The sequence below is a fragment of the Denticeps clupeoides genome, chromosome 17, assembly GCF_900700375.1.
Source record: "Denticeps clupeoides chromosome 17, fDenClu1.1, whole genome shotgun sequence".
Classification (NCBI taxonomy): Eukaryota; Metazoa; Chordata; class Actinopteri; order Clupeiformes; family Denticipitidae; genus Denticeps; species Denticeps clupeoides.
In genome coordinates, this window is record NC_041723.1 from 13,856,373 (window position 1) to 13,875,092 (window position 18,720).

The window sequence follows — 18,720 nt, forward strand, 5'->3', positions numbered from 1 at the left end:
AGAGAATCTCTGTCTGGAGGTGTCGTGGCGGAATAATAAAAACGTAGGAAAAGTAGAGGCTAATGTACGGAGAGGAAAGGGAACGTAAGAGGAGCAGGACGCTGTCTCTCAGAACGGGTGATGGTGCGAAGATGGATCTGTTTGCCTTTGAGAAGGGCGCACATCCATCAGTCGATGCTCCCTGTGAAGGTCACAGCGGTGTTAACCTGTGTGTGAACAGGAAGATTGAAGTACGATGCTGCCACCTATCATTTTGCAAAGTGCGATGAACTAAACTAAAGTCAGACGGCCCAACTCTGACTTGCACGCTAACCACATACACACACACACACACACACACACACACACACTCACACACAAATGAAAGCAGTATACATAAATATTCTACAGGGCTGTCACACTGGGGAAGCTGGCAGCCAAGCATAATTTGGGGGAAGCACAGGCGGAAAAAGGGTACAAAGGGGGGAAGGGCTTATGGCTACTGCTAGACACACACACACACACACACACACACACAGTATTAGATGTAGTATTACAAGTCACCCTAGCTTGTTCTCAGAATCAGTGAGCCGCAGGAACACACACGCACTGTGGCTCTGTCCAGGCGGACGCCTGACCTCTTCACCCGTCCTCTGTCACTTCCTGTCCCAGTCCACCCCTCAGAGCCGGCCCGTGACGCCAATTCTGTTAGTCAAGTTATATTTAAGACCTGCCCATCAATTATACATGCGTACACTGTGTATTATTTAGTGCTGCAAGTAACATGGTCTTCCTTGGGCGGCTCTGAGGCAAAGGGGGGTAGGAGGGGGGTATTGTGCACAAAAAAACTAGGGCAACTATGCAAGCAGGGCCAGAATGCTCCTCCATGCGCATGGAGCAATCCCATCATCCCACCCCCCCCACCGCACTCCACTTTCCTGCTTGATTCCTTCTTTCATAGCCAGACACTTCCACCACTTCCCCCAAAACAAGGAATCGCTGATGTCGCCTTCAGCAGGGGAGCCGGGCCTTTCGCCCCGCTTTCATAACCATGCCCACCCACTTCTGTGGCCTGAAAGCGGCGAGAAAAGCAGCTGCTGACGCGAGGCTGTCATGCTGTAATCCCACAGCAGGTTATCTGCAGGCATCGTTAATTAAAACCAGAGGTTTAGTGACACATTTGTTTTATTTTTAGAACGTGCAAGCTGGCCACGGGCCGCTGCATTATTCATGAAGAGAAGTCGTTTTTTTATTCTTCTCCTCCCTGATTGGTCAGGGCAGTGACGGGGAACGGGAGGCATGATGCACACTCACACAACCCACTCAGGGCCAACTAGTACCCGGGCAAAATCACACGGGCACACGCTACTTTCCTTTTATCTGTCTCTAGATCTCTTTATTATCTGTCATGCAAAACGAATTCTCCCTTTCTCCCGCTCGTTTTTCATCCTTTGATGAGGTCAGGGCGCCACACAAGACCACAGAGTGTACCGATCCGTTCAGAGAGCGCGGCGATGTCCCCGCCCCAAACCCCTGGTCCTTTGAGCTCTTTTTAGGCGTGGAGCGGATGGAGGCTCAGCTGCTTTCTGAAAGGATTAATCCAGTTCAGCACACCGCACCAATTCCCTCTGACCCTCCCTCATAGGGCCCGGGACTTTTTCCTCCAGGCACGCCGGCCAGGGCTCGGAGAGGCATAACCCATTTACGTTTACATTTATTTACATTTATCAGGCGCCCTTATCCGGAGGGACTTACAATCAGTAATTACAGGGACAAGTCACCCCGGAGACACCAAGCATCTTGCTCCGGGACACACTGTTTGTAAGTGGGGTTTCAACCCGTGACTTTTTGAGCCGGATGGGCATGACGGGAATGTGTGCACAAGCACACACACAAACGCACAGACTGTTGGTGTATCTAAAACAGATTAAAATGAGGAAGAAGTCAACGCTCGAATGTAAGAAGCTCAGCAGGAACCTCACTTCCTCTAGAAACAGGAAGGGCGAGGACGCCTCCGCTGGTCTGCAGTAAAATGTCCACGTCCGTCTCCACTTTCTCAGGTAAATGTGTATTTAAGGCTGGCCTCGCCTCGGAGTAAATGAGAGAAGCATGATGAGAAAGACGGAACGGGGTTAAAATAAAGCAGGCCTCGGCCGGTTTCCAGAGCAGCCGCTCGTTTCTGTTTGACATCAAACTCAAACAGAGCCCTCCTACAGCCGCCCAGCCTCCATCTCTCCTGCTATGTCCGGCGAGCTGATTTACGGCAGGGGAGATTCGTTTTGCGAGAGGCCGCCACACCTCTCACCCTTTTAAGGCGAAGTCTGGCGTTCGTCGCTTCCTGTAAAGCGGCCGAGGGTGAGCAGACAGGCACTGACTGATGGACAATGGAGCCCAGAGCAGTATGGGCTCGTTTTGTGCTTTAACCACTAAAATTATTTGTAACTAAACTAACTAATCTAAAGAAAGTAATCTGCTTTTAGAAATGAGCTCAAATCAAGGGCTAAGAATGAAAGAAATTGACTAATTGTCAGTGTTTTCAGTGTCTTGGTCCAAAAGCCTTGGGGGACTCGCGGTTTCATGAAGAATCATCCCGCAGATGGATGGACAATTTCAGCAGCTTGTGACCAGCGTTTCAGTGGTCGAGATCAGGCCATCTGCTGCTTCCAGGAAGTGAAGTGGCTTTTCACTCAACATTTTTACAGCCTTTTACTGTGTGTTTCCATATGTTCAGAGCAGTTATTCGTTGGCTTGTGTGTTTCAATCATGGGCTAATTGCAGCCAGTAGATGAGGACGTGACTATTTCTCTCTGCAATTTGTCCCATGTACATGACACTTCTCATAACCTTTCATGTGCATATACATATCTATCCTGCATACATGTATTTCAGTCTTTCAATATGGTTAATGTATGTATTTATGATTTATCATTATAATCAAATCTGTCTGTAGGTGGCCAATTTAATTAAAAAACATCGCACCCATTAATTCATAATAACTTACTTGGCTTAAAAAGGAACGGGTAGTTTGAGTAACTAGTGATGTGTAGTGGATTAGTATTGTAAACAGGCCTGTGCTTCACTGGACCCCTCAATGTCATTAGTTTTAATGACAGATCATCAATGAAACCTAATTTAAAGACAGGAGCTGCTTTCCCAAGTGATCTGCTGCTTCTGCAGCCGGACGGTTGAGCCGACGTGAGCCGAGTTTATTGCCTATGTGATGAATATGCATATGCAAAAAAAACAGAATGAACGGTAAATCGAAGGATGAAATCTCTGGCCCGTGGCAATTAAATCCTCCAAACCTGGCCATTATTGCGGCGAGTGTGAGAGGTAATTCTCCATCCATATAAGTCACGGCGACGGCTCTGCTCTAAATGCCATCACCGTAGGAGCGAAGCGCGCTCATTTTCTACACAGCGTGAAACCCCAATCTTGCTTTGTTTCATTAAGAGTATTTTTACAACTACTGCTCATATATTACTCATGGTGCTCCTGTCACCGAGGAGAGGTTTGGAGCACATCTACCTACCGCCCTCTTTCACCAGCGCTCCTCTCAGCATCATCTATTCTTGCCAATGTATGATTAGGCCTGTTTAACAAAGGGGGACAGGGAATAGGAACTATGGGTCCTATTTTAGCTGGAATGTCCATTCTGGACAAGCCTGTGCTTTTCCTAGTCAGATCACATGATGCAAATGGTCATTCTTGGCAACAAAGACAAAGATGTCTCTGAGGGAAGTTACAAAGGGAAAAATCCTCAAAAACAAGTCTAAGCCTATTTAAATCAAACTCAGTGCAGCCTAAAGCCACTGCTCTTACACAGGATTTCTCTAAGACTCCAAAATTGTATACATCTGAAGACCATCACTGTCATAAGGACACAATCAAGCTCAGAATTCTCAAAACACTCGTGTCACATTGCTTTGGTGGACCAGAGTCACCAGTTGAAACTGACACTGTGCTGGAGCGATGGCGGCCAATCACTACGCTTCACTATGTGATGATTATTACCTCATTTAATCTAGTTTTGATGCATAAAGCTGATTGTCTGAACTATTTTATAGTCGTATCAGCCCCTCCAGTGCAGGTGCGTGCTGCTGTGCATGTGACCGAACGAAGCACATCCTCCAAACATGAGGCTAGTGTGCTGACAGCACGGTGAAGGCCTTCTTCTGAAAAAAGCAACACGAGTGTTATCAGCACATGATGATTGGTCTCTGAGTCAGTGCTCTCGTGAGGATACCAACAGGATGTGATAAGAAGCCTACAAACTTGTGCAGCTCCTGCAGGGTTCCTGCCCCACGGCGTGTGATGCTCTAAGACTCGCGCCACATGCCTCCCCTGGCCGCTCACCAGGGACTGACACCCGTGCTTAAAATAAAAGCGAGGCTGCTCTGAATTTAGATCTCATCTGGAAACTGTGCATTCTTCCATCACAAGACAACATTGGGGGAGATTTCTTTATCTATTGCACTAATAGTAAAAAGTATTGCTGTTGAAACACGTCCAGAACAGCAGATGTTTGTTTTTTCTTCTGATTAACAAATTTCGTTCCTTTTCAAAAGTGGACTTTTGACACATATTATTTGCAAATGTGCTCCTGCTTCTTGCTTCCAGGCCCAGCTGCCCCACACAGCTGCTGCCCACGTTCCTCTTTAACTAAAAGGCACAAAGCAGCCAAGACGCCGGGGGATGGGGAGCCATAGCCCACAGTTCCTGGAGAGGTGCACTGAAATCAGCACAGCCCACCTCCTCGGTGACGGGCACAGAAAAAGCTCCGGCACATGCAGGCAAACAGAGAAAAACGCCTGGAGTGATCTCATTGTGCACTTGAAGGTTAAGGTTAATAAAGGACCACTCCAGCTGCACCCTCGGGTGGGTGTTCCTGTAATGGCAAAAGGTTCTCAAGCATCTAAGACACATTATTGTATATATACACACACACACACAAACACACAAAACATGATTTCACTGTATGTAATACATCTACAATATGAAAAGATGTCTTGTTTACCAATTTTCAATCCCTTGTTTGAAATTTATAAAGAATCCAGAATATAGCCCCACGTTGTCAGAATTATTCCTCCACAACCCACCTCACAAATTTTGATCTGCTTTAAATGAAATGAATGCAACTTTTACAACACTTCTGCCGCTATCCACTCAATCACAAAGGATCTACATTAACCCCAGAGCACCGAGGTGAATTATGGGTGCCTCTCTGATTGGCTGCTCAAGACTGCAGAAGTGGTTGCCTGGTGATGGCAAGTCTGTAAAGATGAGGGAGATGACTGGAGGGAATATGGCAACAACTTAAGGTAGAGGCCATCTGCAGCTTTTACTGAGCGTTGTCCACACGCTCGCCATCTCTCTCACTCCCTGTGTAAAGATATCCAACACCTGTCCGCTAACACAGAGAAAGAGAGAGAGAGAGAGAGAGAGAGAGAGAGAGAATGAGTGATGTTTTCTGCTCTAATGAATGGTTGGTGGTGTGTGAGAAGCGAGCGGCTTGCCGGCACACTGAGGGGAACCATCTGGCTGAGATGCTGTTTGTTCCCCTGATCACTTTATTTTTGGCCTCCAATTAAAGTCCTGCACGGCGATGATCTCTGGGAGACCGCCGGGTCTGGACAAGGGCAGGCCAGGGAGGCCGAGCAATCCTCCTTTCTGACATTTATAAAACATTTGTACGCAGACAGTGTCTCTGGTCGCCATTAACTCTGGACAAGGGTGAACCTCCAAACAATTCAACGGCAGATCTGCACAGGCAAGAAAAATAGAAATATCATTAATGAGGCCTGCTCATTTCAGGACACCTTACATGGGATGGGGATTTGCATACAGACAAAGCTGGTGAGCATGGGTCAGAATAGTAATGCCACCCCTTCCAGTCCCAGGCATTATGCTATAAAATCCTGAAGTCACAGTAATGTTAAGCTCTGGAGTCGGCTTTGGATGCCTTGTTCCAACTCATCCACACACCGATGATAGAAAAAAATCTATAAATATGCACTCTAAGCTAGGCAGATGAACCTCTGACAATGAACTGCAGTAAATACATATTTCATACATTAAGAAAGATTAAAAAGGATTGTGATTTAATGGCAATGCTCATTGAAAATGACAACACGGAAAAGGTACACCTACGTAATTATCAACTATACTGAGAGTGAAATAAGATGATGCAACATTAATGCGCATTCATTCTCTTACTGACTACCATCAACTTTCTCCTTGAATATCAAAGCCAAAGTGACTTGTCATAGACAGGGAACATCAGCAGAAACATATGCTAATGTTGTTTACCTAAGGTCACCGAATGAAAACAATTCTATAATTAAAATGATAAAACACACTTTAAAAAAAAAGCTACTCCTCTCCCTCAGGGACACAGCGGTTGCTAAGATACACTGGATTCTACTACATTCTACTGGATTCTTCTAATATACACTGGAGCTACTAAAGGTATTCATCTTCACTTGTTTTTGTCATTCCAACAGTTACTTTTAATTAATAGCCAGGGAATAAAATTATGGTGGTCTTGCCACTTCAACAGCCAGTCAGAATGAAATCATTTCTAATTTAAAGAATCCAGATGCACCGTATGCCAGTGATCATATTCACATTCATTCGGCCAATATTCATAAAAAAAAATGGCTTAATGAGTAGCATATATATTGACTGATATGGCAGGAGAAGATTTTTTTATCTATAATATTTTATTTATTTAGGCATTAAAGGAAAATCTTAATATGTAATATGTAATGTAACCTAGAAATTGTGACAATAAAATGGACAGATTTGGTCAGCTAGATATGAAACGTGAACCTTTCAGCCACTCAACTGATACAGCCCTAAAACCACCCAGGACCCTAGGAGCCCTACACCTCCAGTGTAGGTGGAGGCAGTGGGAGGAATCGGTGCTGCTGTTTCTGAGCTTCAAGGGTTCTAAGATGCTGCCTTGCTCAGAATGGAGAAGATTAATCTTGTGTCACGGCAGCGTGAAACGTACAGCGTCTGAAAACCGCTGCTGACAGCAGTCATTTCTGTACCCCCTCGATTCTAAAGCTGCCCTTTTTCCGAGCAGCCTTCACATGGCCGCACATTCTCATCAATATCCTCTGATGGATGCACAACATAACACACTCAGAAGCATGGACGCACACACCACGCAAACAGTCACACAAATAAATCAGGTCACTGCTTCCAAAAATACATTGCAAGTGATAAAGGTCTTTTAAAGACATTGAGCTGTCCTGGGTTGTGGCATTTACCCCAGAACATCTTGGTCGGTTTGCCGGCACACTTGGGTGGTTTTCATTATTCTGATTTCCATGATTTCCCTTAGCTTTGTCGAGTCACAGCTCTCACGCATTGGTTTAAAATGTAAGGCATCTTTATTATTTCAGCTTCTTTGTAAAGACCCCAGTCTCTCCTTTAATGTGGAGCTGCATTAAACGCAACTCTTGGGCATTGCAGGGGCACCTGGGAATGCTCCACCCAACTCTGCATTGCCAGGAGGGGGAAGGTAGGGGTGGTGGAGGCGTTAAGAGGCAGCACCAAGCTGCCACCCGTCTCCATGCCCCTCCCTGTCGTGGACCATACGCCCCGTTGTCATGGCAACCCCTGCTAGGCTGATGGCTGGCACACTCGTGGGATGTCTGCCACATCAGCAGAGCAGACGATTCCCTGCATTATCCACAGGCAGACCTGGTCTGGCTGTGAAGTGAAAGTGAAGTGATTGTCATTGTGAAACACTGCAGCACAGCACACGGTGACACAACGAAATGTGTCCCCTGCTTTTAACCATCACCCTTAGTGAGCAGTAGGCAGCTATGACAGTGGGGAGCAGTGTGTGGGGACGGTGTTTTTCTCAGTGGCACCTTGGCAGATCGAGATTCGAACGCTAGGCCACCACTGCCCCCTGTGTGCTGGTCTTTCTGTAGTACGAAGGAACGAAAGACTGTATAACTGCAACCTCCATTTAAAAAAACATCTCCATGATGAAAACTCAAGATTATATGTAAACAACACTTTCCAGATGACGAAAAGCATATGAAATGCTGACTTTGCTTCAGCATATTCCAAAATCCAGAACCCAGCAAGCTCCCGTCGTCATAATCCCATTTCATGGTTCTATTTTGGGGGGTCTTTTTGCATAGATTTGCATGTGGTTAGTCTGCCTGGTGCTACCCAGATGGGTGTGTTAGTTGAGTCAGGCTGACTGGCACAAGGCTTGAGTGGGACCAGACGGGTGGCGTGGTAGAATCCATCTGGCTGGACGAGGTGCCAGGCGTGCCCATATACCCGTCCTCGGACCTCCTCATATCAGGCTGCCCCCAGGCCGGAGAAAATATGCTAAACATACTACACCGGGTCATCATATCAGACAAATGTTGCCTGACAAGGCAGATTTAAAAAACACTCGATGGAGATCGAACATTTTATTTCCCAAGAATGCAACTATGGGTGGATACAGTTATCAATTATAGTTTTTTTTGGTTTAAAGAATGTAAAACTGCTCACAGGAAGGTCAGACGTGCAGAGCATCAGGGTCTGATGGCAGATCGTGCTGCAGTCTTTGGAAAAATAGTTAATCCATCTTTGACCCAGTAGGACTACCCACTTTCAGAACAAGAAAGAGATGTTATAAATAAGGAACCATATGGTAAAGATGACAGATGGCCTCCTCAGGGACAATTTGAAGAAAAAAAGTTTCATTCTACCAGGCCACATGTCAACACCACTTCAAATACACACAGCACACCTTCTGTGTTACTGGGATGAAATGCGAGTGGGAAATGAAATTGATGTTGGGTACTTAGCAGTAGATTTGCAAGTTACTTGACTCGTTTAATTTGCTTCTGTAAAAGAAAAAACTGAACTTGTGTACTTGACATGACTCGATGGCAAATGTTTTATGTTTTTTTTTAGGAGAGTCAGGCGCTCTAACCACACCGCTGAAGGTCCCAAGCTGCTTGCCTTACAGCCTTGAGGTACTTGGGGTTCGTGGTGTCAGTTTCCTGTGTTGTGGTACACTGGTGGCAGTGCCACTGCATGCTCTGGGCCACGGAAGTCACATGAATAAGGCTGTGTGTGCACATCACTGCTCTGTCTTGTACAGTCATGGCCAAAAAATTTGAGAATGACACAAATGGCTGCTTCAGTGTTTTTAGACCTTTTTGTCAGTTGTGTATTGAAGTAAAATTTCAAGCATTTTTGTAAGTTTCAAAGGGTCTTATTGACAATCACATCAAGTTTATGCAAAGAATCAATATTTGCATTTGCGGTGTTGCAGTTTTTTTCAAGACCTGTGCAATTCGCATGCTGTCAATCAACTTCTGGACCAAATCCTGACTGACGGCGACCCATTCCTTCATGATCAGTGCTTGGAGTTCTTCAGAATTTTTCACCCGCCTCTTGAGGGTTGACCACAAGTTCTCAATTGGATTAAGGCCCAGGGAGTTTCCTGACCAGGGACCCAAAATTTCAATGTTTTGTTCCCCGAGCCATTTAGTTATCAGTTTGGCCTTGTGGCACGGTGCTCCATCATTCTGGAAAAGGCATTTTTACATTTACATTTACATTTACGGCATTTGGCAGACGCCCTTATCCAGAGCGACTTACAACGTGCTTTCAAGTTACCATCGATGAAGAGATCAATTCCGGTTCACTAGGACCCCAACTATGAATACATCTATTTAATTCACTCTGTTGTACATTCTGTACACAAAGTTTGACAAGAAAATTACAATTTAATCTAAATATTCTTTAAAGAGGAAGGTCTTGAGCTGTCGTTTGAAGGTGCTCAGTGACTGAGCTGTTCTGACCTCGAGGGGAAGTTCATTCCACCACCGAGGGGCCAAGACGGAGAAGAGTCTAGATGAATGTTTTCCTTTTACCTTCAGAGATGGAGGGACCAGGCGAGCAGTACTGGAGGCTCGGAGTAAACAAGGTGCAGTGCGAGGTGTAATAAGGGCTGTGAGGTAGGATGGTGCTGCTCCATGTTTGGCTTTGTAGGCCAGCATCAGTATTTTGAACCTGATGCGTGCAGCTACTGGGAGCCAGTGGAGGGAACGTAGCAGAGGGGTGGTGTGGGAGAATTTGGGAAGGTTGAAGATCAGTCGTGCTGCTGCATTTTGTAGTAGTTGTAGAGGTCGGATGGTACATAGTGGTAGACCAGCTAGAAGGGAGTTGCAGTAGTCCAGTCGTGAGATTACTAAGGACTGAACCAGTAGTTGGGTGGCCTGGGTTGACAGGTAAGGGCGGATTCGTCTGATATTGTAGAGAAGGAATCTACATGAGCGGGAAAGATTGCTGATGTGAGTTGAGAAGGAGAGTTGGTTGTCTATTGTTACGCCAAGGTTGCGGGCTGTTGCAGAAGGAGAGAGCTGCGAGTTGTCTAGGTAAATAGCAAGATCCTGATGTGGTGAAGAATCTGCTGGAATGAATATTAGTTCAGTTTTTCTTCACCAAACTGTTCCTGGATAGTTGAAAGAAGTTTTGGTACCATTCTTTATTAATGGCTGTGTTTTTAGGCATAATTGTGAGTGAGTCTACTCCTTTGGATGAGAAGCCGTCCCACACATGAATGTCTCAGGATGTTTTGCTGTTGGCAGAAGACAGGAGACATGCCCCAAACAATCAGAAAGGGGCTTCATCAGAGAAAATGACTTTACCCCAGTCCTCAGCAGTCCCTGTAATTTTTTCAGAATAACAGTGTCGTTTTTCTTGGAGAGAAGTGGCTTCTTTGCTGCCCTTCTTGACACCAAGCCATCCTCCATAATTCTTCGCCTCATTGTGTGTGCAGATGCACTCACACCTGCCTGCTGCCATTCCTGAGCAAGCTCTGCACTGGTGGCACCCCGATCCCGCAGCTGAATCATCCAGGCACTTGCTGAACTTCCTTAGGTGATGAGAAGGATCATTTTGTTATAAGTATGATTTTTTTTATTATTATTATTAAGTTCATTTTCATGGCAAAGAGGGACTTCATTCATCTGATCACTCTTCATGACATTCTGAAGTATATGCAAATTGCCCTAATAAAAATGGAAGCAGCAGACTTACTGTGAAAACTAGAATTTGTTTCATTCACAAAACCTCTGTCCAAGACTGTACATGTGTGACATTTCCCTTGGAATGTCACTCACCTGCAGAATGTGTTGAGAGGCATGCGAAAATGGTTGGTTCCCATGGCAATGAGCCAAAATTGGAGGGGAGAACAGATGAACATTACAAGGATGAAGTTGAGACAACTGGAATAAAATAAAGAGCACAGAGCCAGGACTGCTGAGACAAACGCCCCAGTAAAAAATTCACACCTCAGAATAAAGCAGTGTTTGCCAGTCTGGACCACATGCCCTACATGGTCACTCCACTGACTGAGCGCACACACACACACTACCCTGCGGGAACACACAAATCCTGGCCATGGTCATGTGAGATCTCCTTTTTCTGGTTCAAACATGGGTCTAATAAGAGGAAGTGACACACACACAAATACACAAACATACTTGACCAAAATACTGTTGAATTATATTGATTATCTGTCCAAGGACATTTTTCCATATTGATTTTTCATTACTACAACTAACTTTAAAATATATATATATGTTAACATTTTTTTTATACCACACTAGAGCTGTTTAAGGTTATATTTAAACGTAAGTTCTGCATAATTGCAAAGCAGAAAATTATAACATATGGACGATATATTTTATATATATTGTGCAATAACCAATATACTTAACTCACATTCACTCATAAAGCTCCTCAAAGCAGAAACCTAGATAAGAATACAAATATATATCTGATCACAAGTGCACAATTCACAATCCTCTCTCGCAAAGCAAAGATCTTCCTCATTGCAAGATTACATGACCCTGTTTCCTGTGAGGAAATCCGATCATGAAATGAAGAAGAGAGCTGCTTTTAGCAGCTGAAAGAGAACATCTCCCAGTCAATACCTATGAGATATTTCAGATGGCTGCACCCTGTCCTCATCACTGTGGCTTGATTAAAAGCCCTGGAAAAAACGTATTGACAAGCCTTGGTTTCATGACCTCACGCAAGGGACATTTAAGATATTTTCATTTATTTATATTTTCCGTTCTTAATTATCTCACAACAAAATGTGATGAAATAATCACATTTAAAACAATCATGTTCAAATAATGTAGACTGTTGTGTGACATTTACCACCTTACAGGCGTAAAGGTCCTCAGCGCCATCACACTTACCAGTACAGTACATCATTTCCCATTTTCTACTTCACTCTTATTTCATCATGTTCCTCCTCACATTCTCCTCGAACGCTGTGGATATCGCACCTGTATATATCTTCACTTGCTGCACCGCAGCGATAGGGGACTTCAAACGGGATCACAAGGAACTATCAGGTCTCAAGTGTGTGAATTCTTTGTTTGAAGTCAGGCAACATGAGACTCTTACAGGAACAAATGTGTTTAAGTGGAAGGACTGTCAGGCCTGATTAAGTGTTCTCTCATATAACACTGATCTGAGTGTAAATATGACAAGACTAGTGATCCTGAAAGAGATTTTGCCCAGTTGGACATATCTTTCACTGTCGGGCTGAAGCGTTTCATCTTTCCAGCGGCCAGGTCAGCGATTCTACAGAAGAAATCCTTCCAGCCACTTCAATTACATCACTAGCAAGAGAGACCGCATCTGCCACCTGTGCAGCTGACCGCAGTTTTATCATTTTACATACTCGGAATGATCATGTACCTAACAGGAATTAACATAACACTCCCCGCCCTTCTCATTTAACAAGCCTTGTGATTGGATGGCAGGTGAATGCAGAGTGAAATCTTTACATTAGGAACAGGGTCAAGAGCCAAACTTGAGACCATGAATAAAGGCTGCTCACTGGTGCATAAAAGCTGTTTACTGATGAAATTAGAAATTTGCATGTATTCTAATGAACACTGTTTTTCTGTTTCATTTAGGATCAGCTCAGCAGTTCAGACTACAATACACCTGGAAGTGGGTGTCTGTGTGTACACTGACTTACTTTTCGCTCCTTGTCCCCGTACTCCAGTCCCAGAGTGTCCATGGCGCGAACGATGGCAGCCAGCGACTGGATGGTGTTGCTGTAGACCACCGGTTTGTACTGCTTTACATCGTCTCCAGAGAAGCCATCTTCGTGGATAATCCTACAGACAGAAAGCACATTTTAAACATGACAGCCCATAAAACATGTCTCAAAGACAGCCCCATAATCAATATAATATGAAATTACACAAATTGCAGTTCACGACAATGTCTGTAAGTCTTTTCAACAGTATGATTATTACTATTAACAGTCAGCAAATCACAATAAAGACATTTCATCTATATATAATATAGAATTAGACCCCCAACCCACCCAAACTGTTTTCCTCCAGAGGGTGCTTTACCCACACACCATCACCCGGGAACAAGCAGTGAACAGATGGGCAATCCACACCCCATTACACCTTCTTCTTCCTCTGTCTTCTACTGCTAGGGGTCGCCACAGCAGGTCGGTCGGTCTGGCTGTCCGCACAATCGACCTGGCCAACGTTTTATACTGGATGCCCCATTTGACACAACCCTCCCCATTTACCCAGGCTTGGGACCGACACCAAGAAATACACTGTCACGTGTGTCCCCAATGGCCGGGTTCCCCACCTCATTACACCAAGGTGCAGAAAATGAGCCCAGCTCATTCCTTAGCCAGGAATGCCACAAAGGACAGATGGAAGCACCATGACGCAAAAAAAGGAGAACCTTCTGACGTGCACACTGTGTTTTAGATGTGTTGTTTTCATGCTGTTTCTTTGTTGAAAAAATTCCTCTGTCTCAGATGACCGTGAAGTCAATAAAAGTGGTGAGATTGGGAGATTTGTGCTGGTAGGGTTCAAGATGTGGTTGTGATTCGGGATGTGGCTGTGCGGAATGAGGGCATCTGATGGAGCATTATGGTGTGACACAGTGAAACTGTTTGTGATCCTCAGACTGAGAGCCTGTTCTCCAGTGGCTTTATATAATGCTTTAATAATGTCTCGCTCAAGAGACAAGCTCAGGCCTGCCCTGCTCAGAGGCATGTGTGTGTGTGTGCATCAGGTGTGTGATGGTAATTCAACCTCCATCCCCCACCCCTGCCGCCTCTCTCTCTAATGCCACCAATTTCTCCCGTACATTCAATAATCAAGCCATTATGAAATGATGGATTTATCTGTTCCTAATGAACAGCTTGGCACAGGCTGATCCATTCAGCAACTGGAACACAGGAAGGGGGCAGGGGACGCCCATGCCCCATATCGAACACGACGTAACTGGGCTGGAGGCGGAGTAAGGGGAGGGTGAAAGGTCAGTAGGCAGCACAACAGACAGGAAGGTACATCTCATCCCCCCACCTTTCATCTCCTGCTCCAAAACGATCTGCATCATGCCGCATCCCCCTGACACTGACTCACACTCTGCGAGTCACAGCCAACCGTGTCCAGGTTTGTCCTGTACGAAAGTGGCATCGCTCTGCAAGTAGCCTTGCTGCTTTCTCTCTGCTGTCACATGATTCAGTATTGTATTAATTGTGTTAATTCTGGTGGCTTCATGGTACTTGTCACTTGCTGCACAATTGTTATTTTCAGTCATGCTCATCACATGTCATATTTCCCTTTTATAGATATAATTAGAAGTGTAGCATATAGTGCAAAGCATGACAAATATAAAAAAAACTAAATTACAATATGCTGATCTAATATATATATATATACACACACACACACACACACACGCACACATATATATATAAAAAAAACACCATCTATCTACTTCCCCATTTATGAAGGGGGTGTTTTCCTGGCATGGCTCCACTTGTGGTCGGATATCGAGAGATCAATACAAAGTGATAGGGAGAGATCAACTTTATCCAATGACAGAGCTCTCCTATTCCAGGAGGATGACACACCCATTCTCAGGACACCACGATATGACATTAAATGGCTTGATCTCAGACTTGCAGCATCTCCGCCAATTTATCGACGACACAAAGACAGGGAGTCCAGTAGAGCTACAGACACTGAAGAAGCTGCACCTGACTGTGGTGTCGTCCCATTATGACACTTTATACACTTTATTTTAATTGGTATCCCACATCCTTGGAGACGGAAGCCGATTTTATGTGGTCGCATGTTACGGTGTGGTGTCTGCTCAGATTAGGGTGGCATTACAATTATGCCACACTCTGGCACCTCACTCCCTGGTGTCTGTGCCAGCAGCAGGTGGGGCACAATTGTTTAAGGGGTGATAAATTTAGCAGCGCACCACAAATCCATCCATCGCTCACCGCTCAGATGATTTACTGGCCGATTATTACCCAATCAACACGTTGGTGCTTTGGCCTCGGCTGAGAACACGACTGTCTACTTTATGAATATAAAAATGGCAGAAAGCAGCTTACTGGGATCATAACCATGGCATGAAAAATCTCTGCCAGTATTGGATGCCGGCAGACATCAGACCCATCAGCCAATCTCTCCCACATGGGCCCATGGACAATAGGTTAAGAACTATGGGCCTATGCAGGTAACTGCAAAATGTAAAGGTTTTTATGTTTCCTGTATTACAATGCCTTGGGATTATTTGCTGACACGTAATTGGTGATTATTAAGGCCACTTTGATCCAGGGCTGAGATTAAGAACCTACATTCACAAAAACAGAAAGAGCATGTGACCACCTTACAAATAGTTCTTTCAGAACACTTATTGGAACATCAAGATAATTACACTGCAGTGGACGTACTGCACAAAAAAAAAATGAATGCGCAAACTGAATGTACCAGTGAATTGTGCTCGTCTGGAACCAGCCCAGAAGGGAATGCTCTGGGTCCGGAATCTGGACCAGAGTTCCATGTTCATTGTTTTGTTGATTGTTTTCTCCTGTGTATACACGTTAAAGCCTCCCCATTTGGGTCTGTTCCTCATTGTGTTATTGAATTGGTGTCATGTTCTCAATGTCATGTCATGTCTCTCATGTGGATTTAACACCCCTGTACCATAAATTGTGTGAGTGAGCCCTGTTTCTTTCCACCATGTCTAACTTCCACAATTATGGTATAGGTCTCAGTTCTTCAGCCTTTGTCTCCCACTCATAGCTATTGCCTGGATCTGGTTTTAACGTTGTCAGAAATGTGGGATTATCTATCTGCATTTCCAACATGACTAAACAGAGAATAAAATGTGGTCTGTGGTATTTTACTAGTCATTTTTAAAGAAATGATAAAATCCAATTTTCCAAAAATCCAACCCTGTTTGCCTTAATATTATGAAAAGCTTGTGCATAACTGTTCCGAGTCTGGTAGAGTGGGATGCATGAGGGCTACAGTACACCACTTCCCCATCAACCCGTTACACGGTACACTAGCAGCTGGAGCCAAAATGGCCGCTTTGTTGCCAGCTGAATCGAAACTCCCCGCCCCGCACTCCAGTGTCAATGAAAGGGAAAACGGTGCGGGCTCTCGGGTGACTGATAAATAATTCAGGTGATAAAAATAACAAGTGTTTAGGTCTTCTCAAAGTCACAATATAAATAAGGACGCGGTGCCCAGGATTTTTCCTCCCCCTGGAGGCTGGAGGCATTGATCTGTTGTAAATGTGAGACAGTGCGGAGGGGTGGGGTTTCCACTTGACCTGGACGCCTCGCACGTGGGTTAAGTGTCAGGCAAATGCTGATCACCCACCGACCCACATCCATATTCAGCACCAGGACACGGTCTGTGTGTAAAGGAAACTCCTGCTAAAAGTCTCCCATTCCTGCCACTGATTCAGAGACTGGTTCATCTCATTCCCATGTAAAAATGCAACCGGAGTGTTCTTGAGTGTCGTCCTCCCCTCTTCTTGGTACACATCTGGTACAACACAGAACATCACGTGCAGGTGGCGCCAGCGAGAAACCCTAGCCCCTCCCTCCAAATCTCAGCTGGACCACGCTCAGAGCACAGTAATCCTCGAAGCACCGCCCACCAGCAGTGAGGTAATTAGGGCAGTGGGATCAGGACGGGGGACCCAACACTGTGTGACAGCTGTGTGACTTTGAATGTGAGAATAATCATATACACACACACACACACACACACACACCATGCAGTGTCCGGAAAAATCTTAATTATGCATGTTCCATTCAGCTACTTTCTTCCTTTCATTTAAATAAAAGGTGAAGAAAACCCAATGCTACATCCCTCCGCTCTACATGACAAGAGTTGCTATAGCGATATGATCATAAACAAGGCCACTGGACACACCATGCTGCGGTTAGCGCCGAGCATAATTATTCAAAGCCTTTCCATGAACAGACATGCCGGCACGTACACACATCCGCTACGACTCTGTCCAGCAATGGCGAGAAGCCCCTTTGTCTTGACAGCAGAGTTGATTGGCGGGCCTGTCAACACCCCGCTGGACACAGCCATTTATGCCATCGTTCCTGCCATTCGGCTTGTTGGGGACGTGACTATTTATAACCTCTAATCAGCCTGCCTCTCCGGCCCCCAGCATCAGATGCTGCAGCGTTCTGGGCTTCCAACCTCTCCCAACGCCTCTGGGTCAGCCACCCCACCGAAGGCAGTAGTGGAGAGGCTAAAAGATTCAAAACGGAGACACACAAGTCATTATCCATCACATCAGATTCAATTTTCTGTCCCCATTGCTAATCACAGCATTCCTCTATTTATACACCAGGCAGCTACATGGTAAGTAGCGAGTAATCATATATCTGTGCTGAGCGCTCGCCCACAGCTCCCGTACTCTCTTCACACCGTGGAGATTAGATCCGAGTGGCGGGGAAAGATTATCGCTAATGGTGGGAGATTCTTACCAGTCAGGCACTGGGGTCATGTTGAAGTCTGTAACCTCAATGTTCAAGACAAGACTGACTATATCTATAAAAATACCAGCCTAACGTACAACCTGAGTGTTAGATATTAAATCTGTTAGGTTTTCTGATATTTTTTACTGATGTGAAAGTGAAGTGATTGTCATTGTGAAACACTGCGGCATAGCACACGGTGAGACAATCAAATGTGTCCTCTGCATTTAACCATCACCCTTGGTGAGCAGTGTGTGGGGACGGTGCTTTGCTCAGTGGCACCTCAGTGGCACCTTGGCGGTTCGAGGTTTGGAACGGCATCCTTCCGATTACGGGTCCGTTTCCTTACACGCTAGGCCACCACTGCCCCACTTAATGCAAAAAAATGGCCTTTTAGGTAAGAACAACATTTCACACAAAGGATCAAAAGTAAGATTTCAGGGCACATTCAACACAGATTCAACATCTATAAAAAACAGACTACAGCTACTTTACAGATTTTATACAGTGCAGTAGCATTTGAGAGATCTTGGCAGCCTTAAACCAACTTCATAGACAGTTAAACAAAATGGCTGCTAATTTGTAAAAGATTTGAATTAAATGAACATCTACATCAGTAGATCTGAACAAATAAAACGGGAATTAGCCAGCTTAAAAAACAGGGATGGGGTGGACAATTTTGCTAATTGATGGAGGCGATTTACTCATATTGGGGCGGGGCAGAAATGTGCCGCAGCTCCGGCATCTCCCACCCACGGCCCTATTCAGACCACGCCCAGCTGCTGCCTCCTGTCTGCGGGTTCACAGCCCAAGCCACTCCCACCTTTGTGCCTCCTGCTGCTTGGCCATTTGTCGAGTGATAATTATGGCTGCCTTGGTGATTGCCA

At 45.1% G+C, this 18,720-nt stretch overlaps 1 protein-coding gene across 3 annotated transcripts in view; it reads right to left on the reverse strand.

Annotated features, from left to right (window-relative positions):
- gnao1a (guanine nucleotide binding protein (G protein), alpha activating activity polypeptide O, a) overlaps positions 1 to 18,720 on the reverse strand; it is a 62,846-nt gene that overhangs the window by 34,993 nt on the left and 9,133 nt on the right. For all 3 annotated transcript variants that reach the window (XM_028957308.1, XM_028957310.1, XM_028957309.1), the window contains exon 3: positions 13,019 to 13,160. In XM_028957308.1, the coding sequence (XP_028813141.1) occupies positions 13,019 to 13,160 (142 nt within the window). The remainder of the gene's footprint in view (positions 1 to 13,018; positions 13,161 to 18,720) is intronic.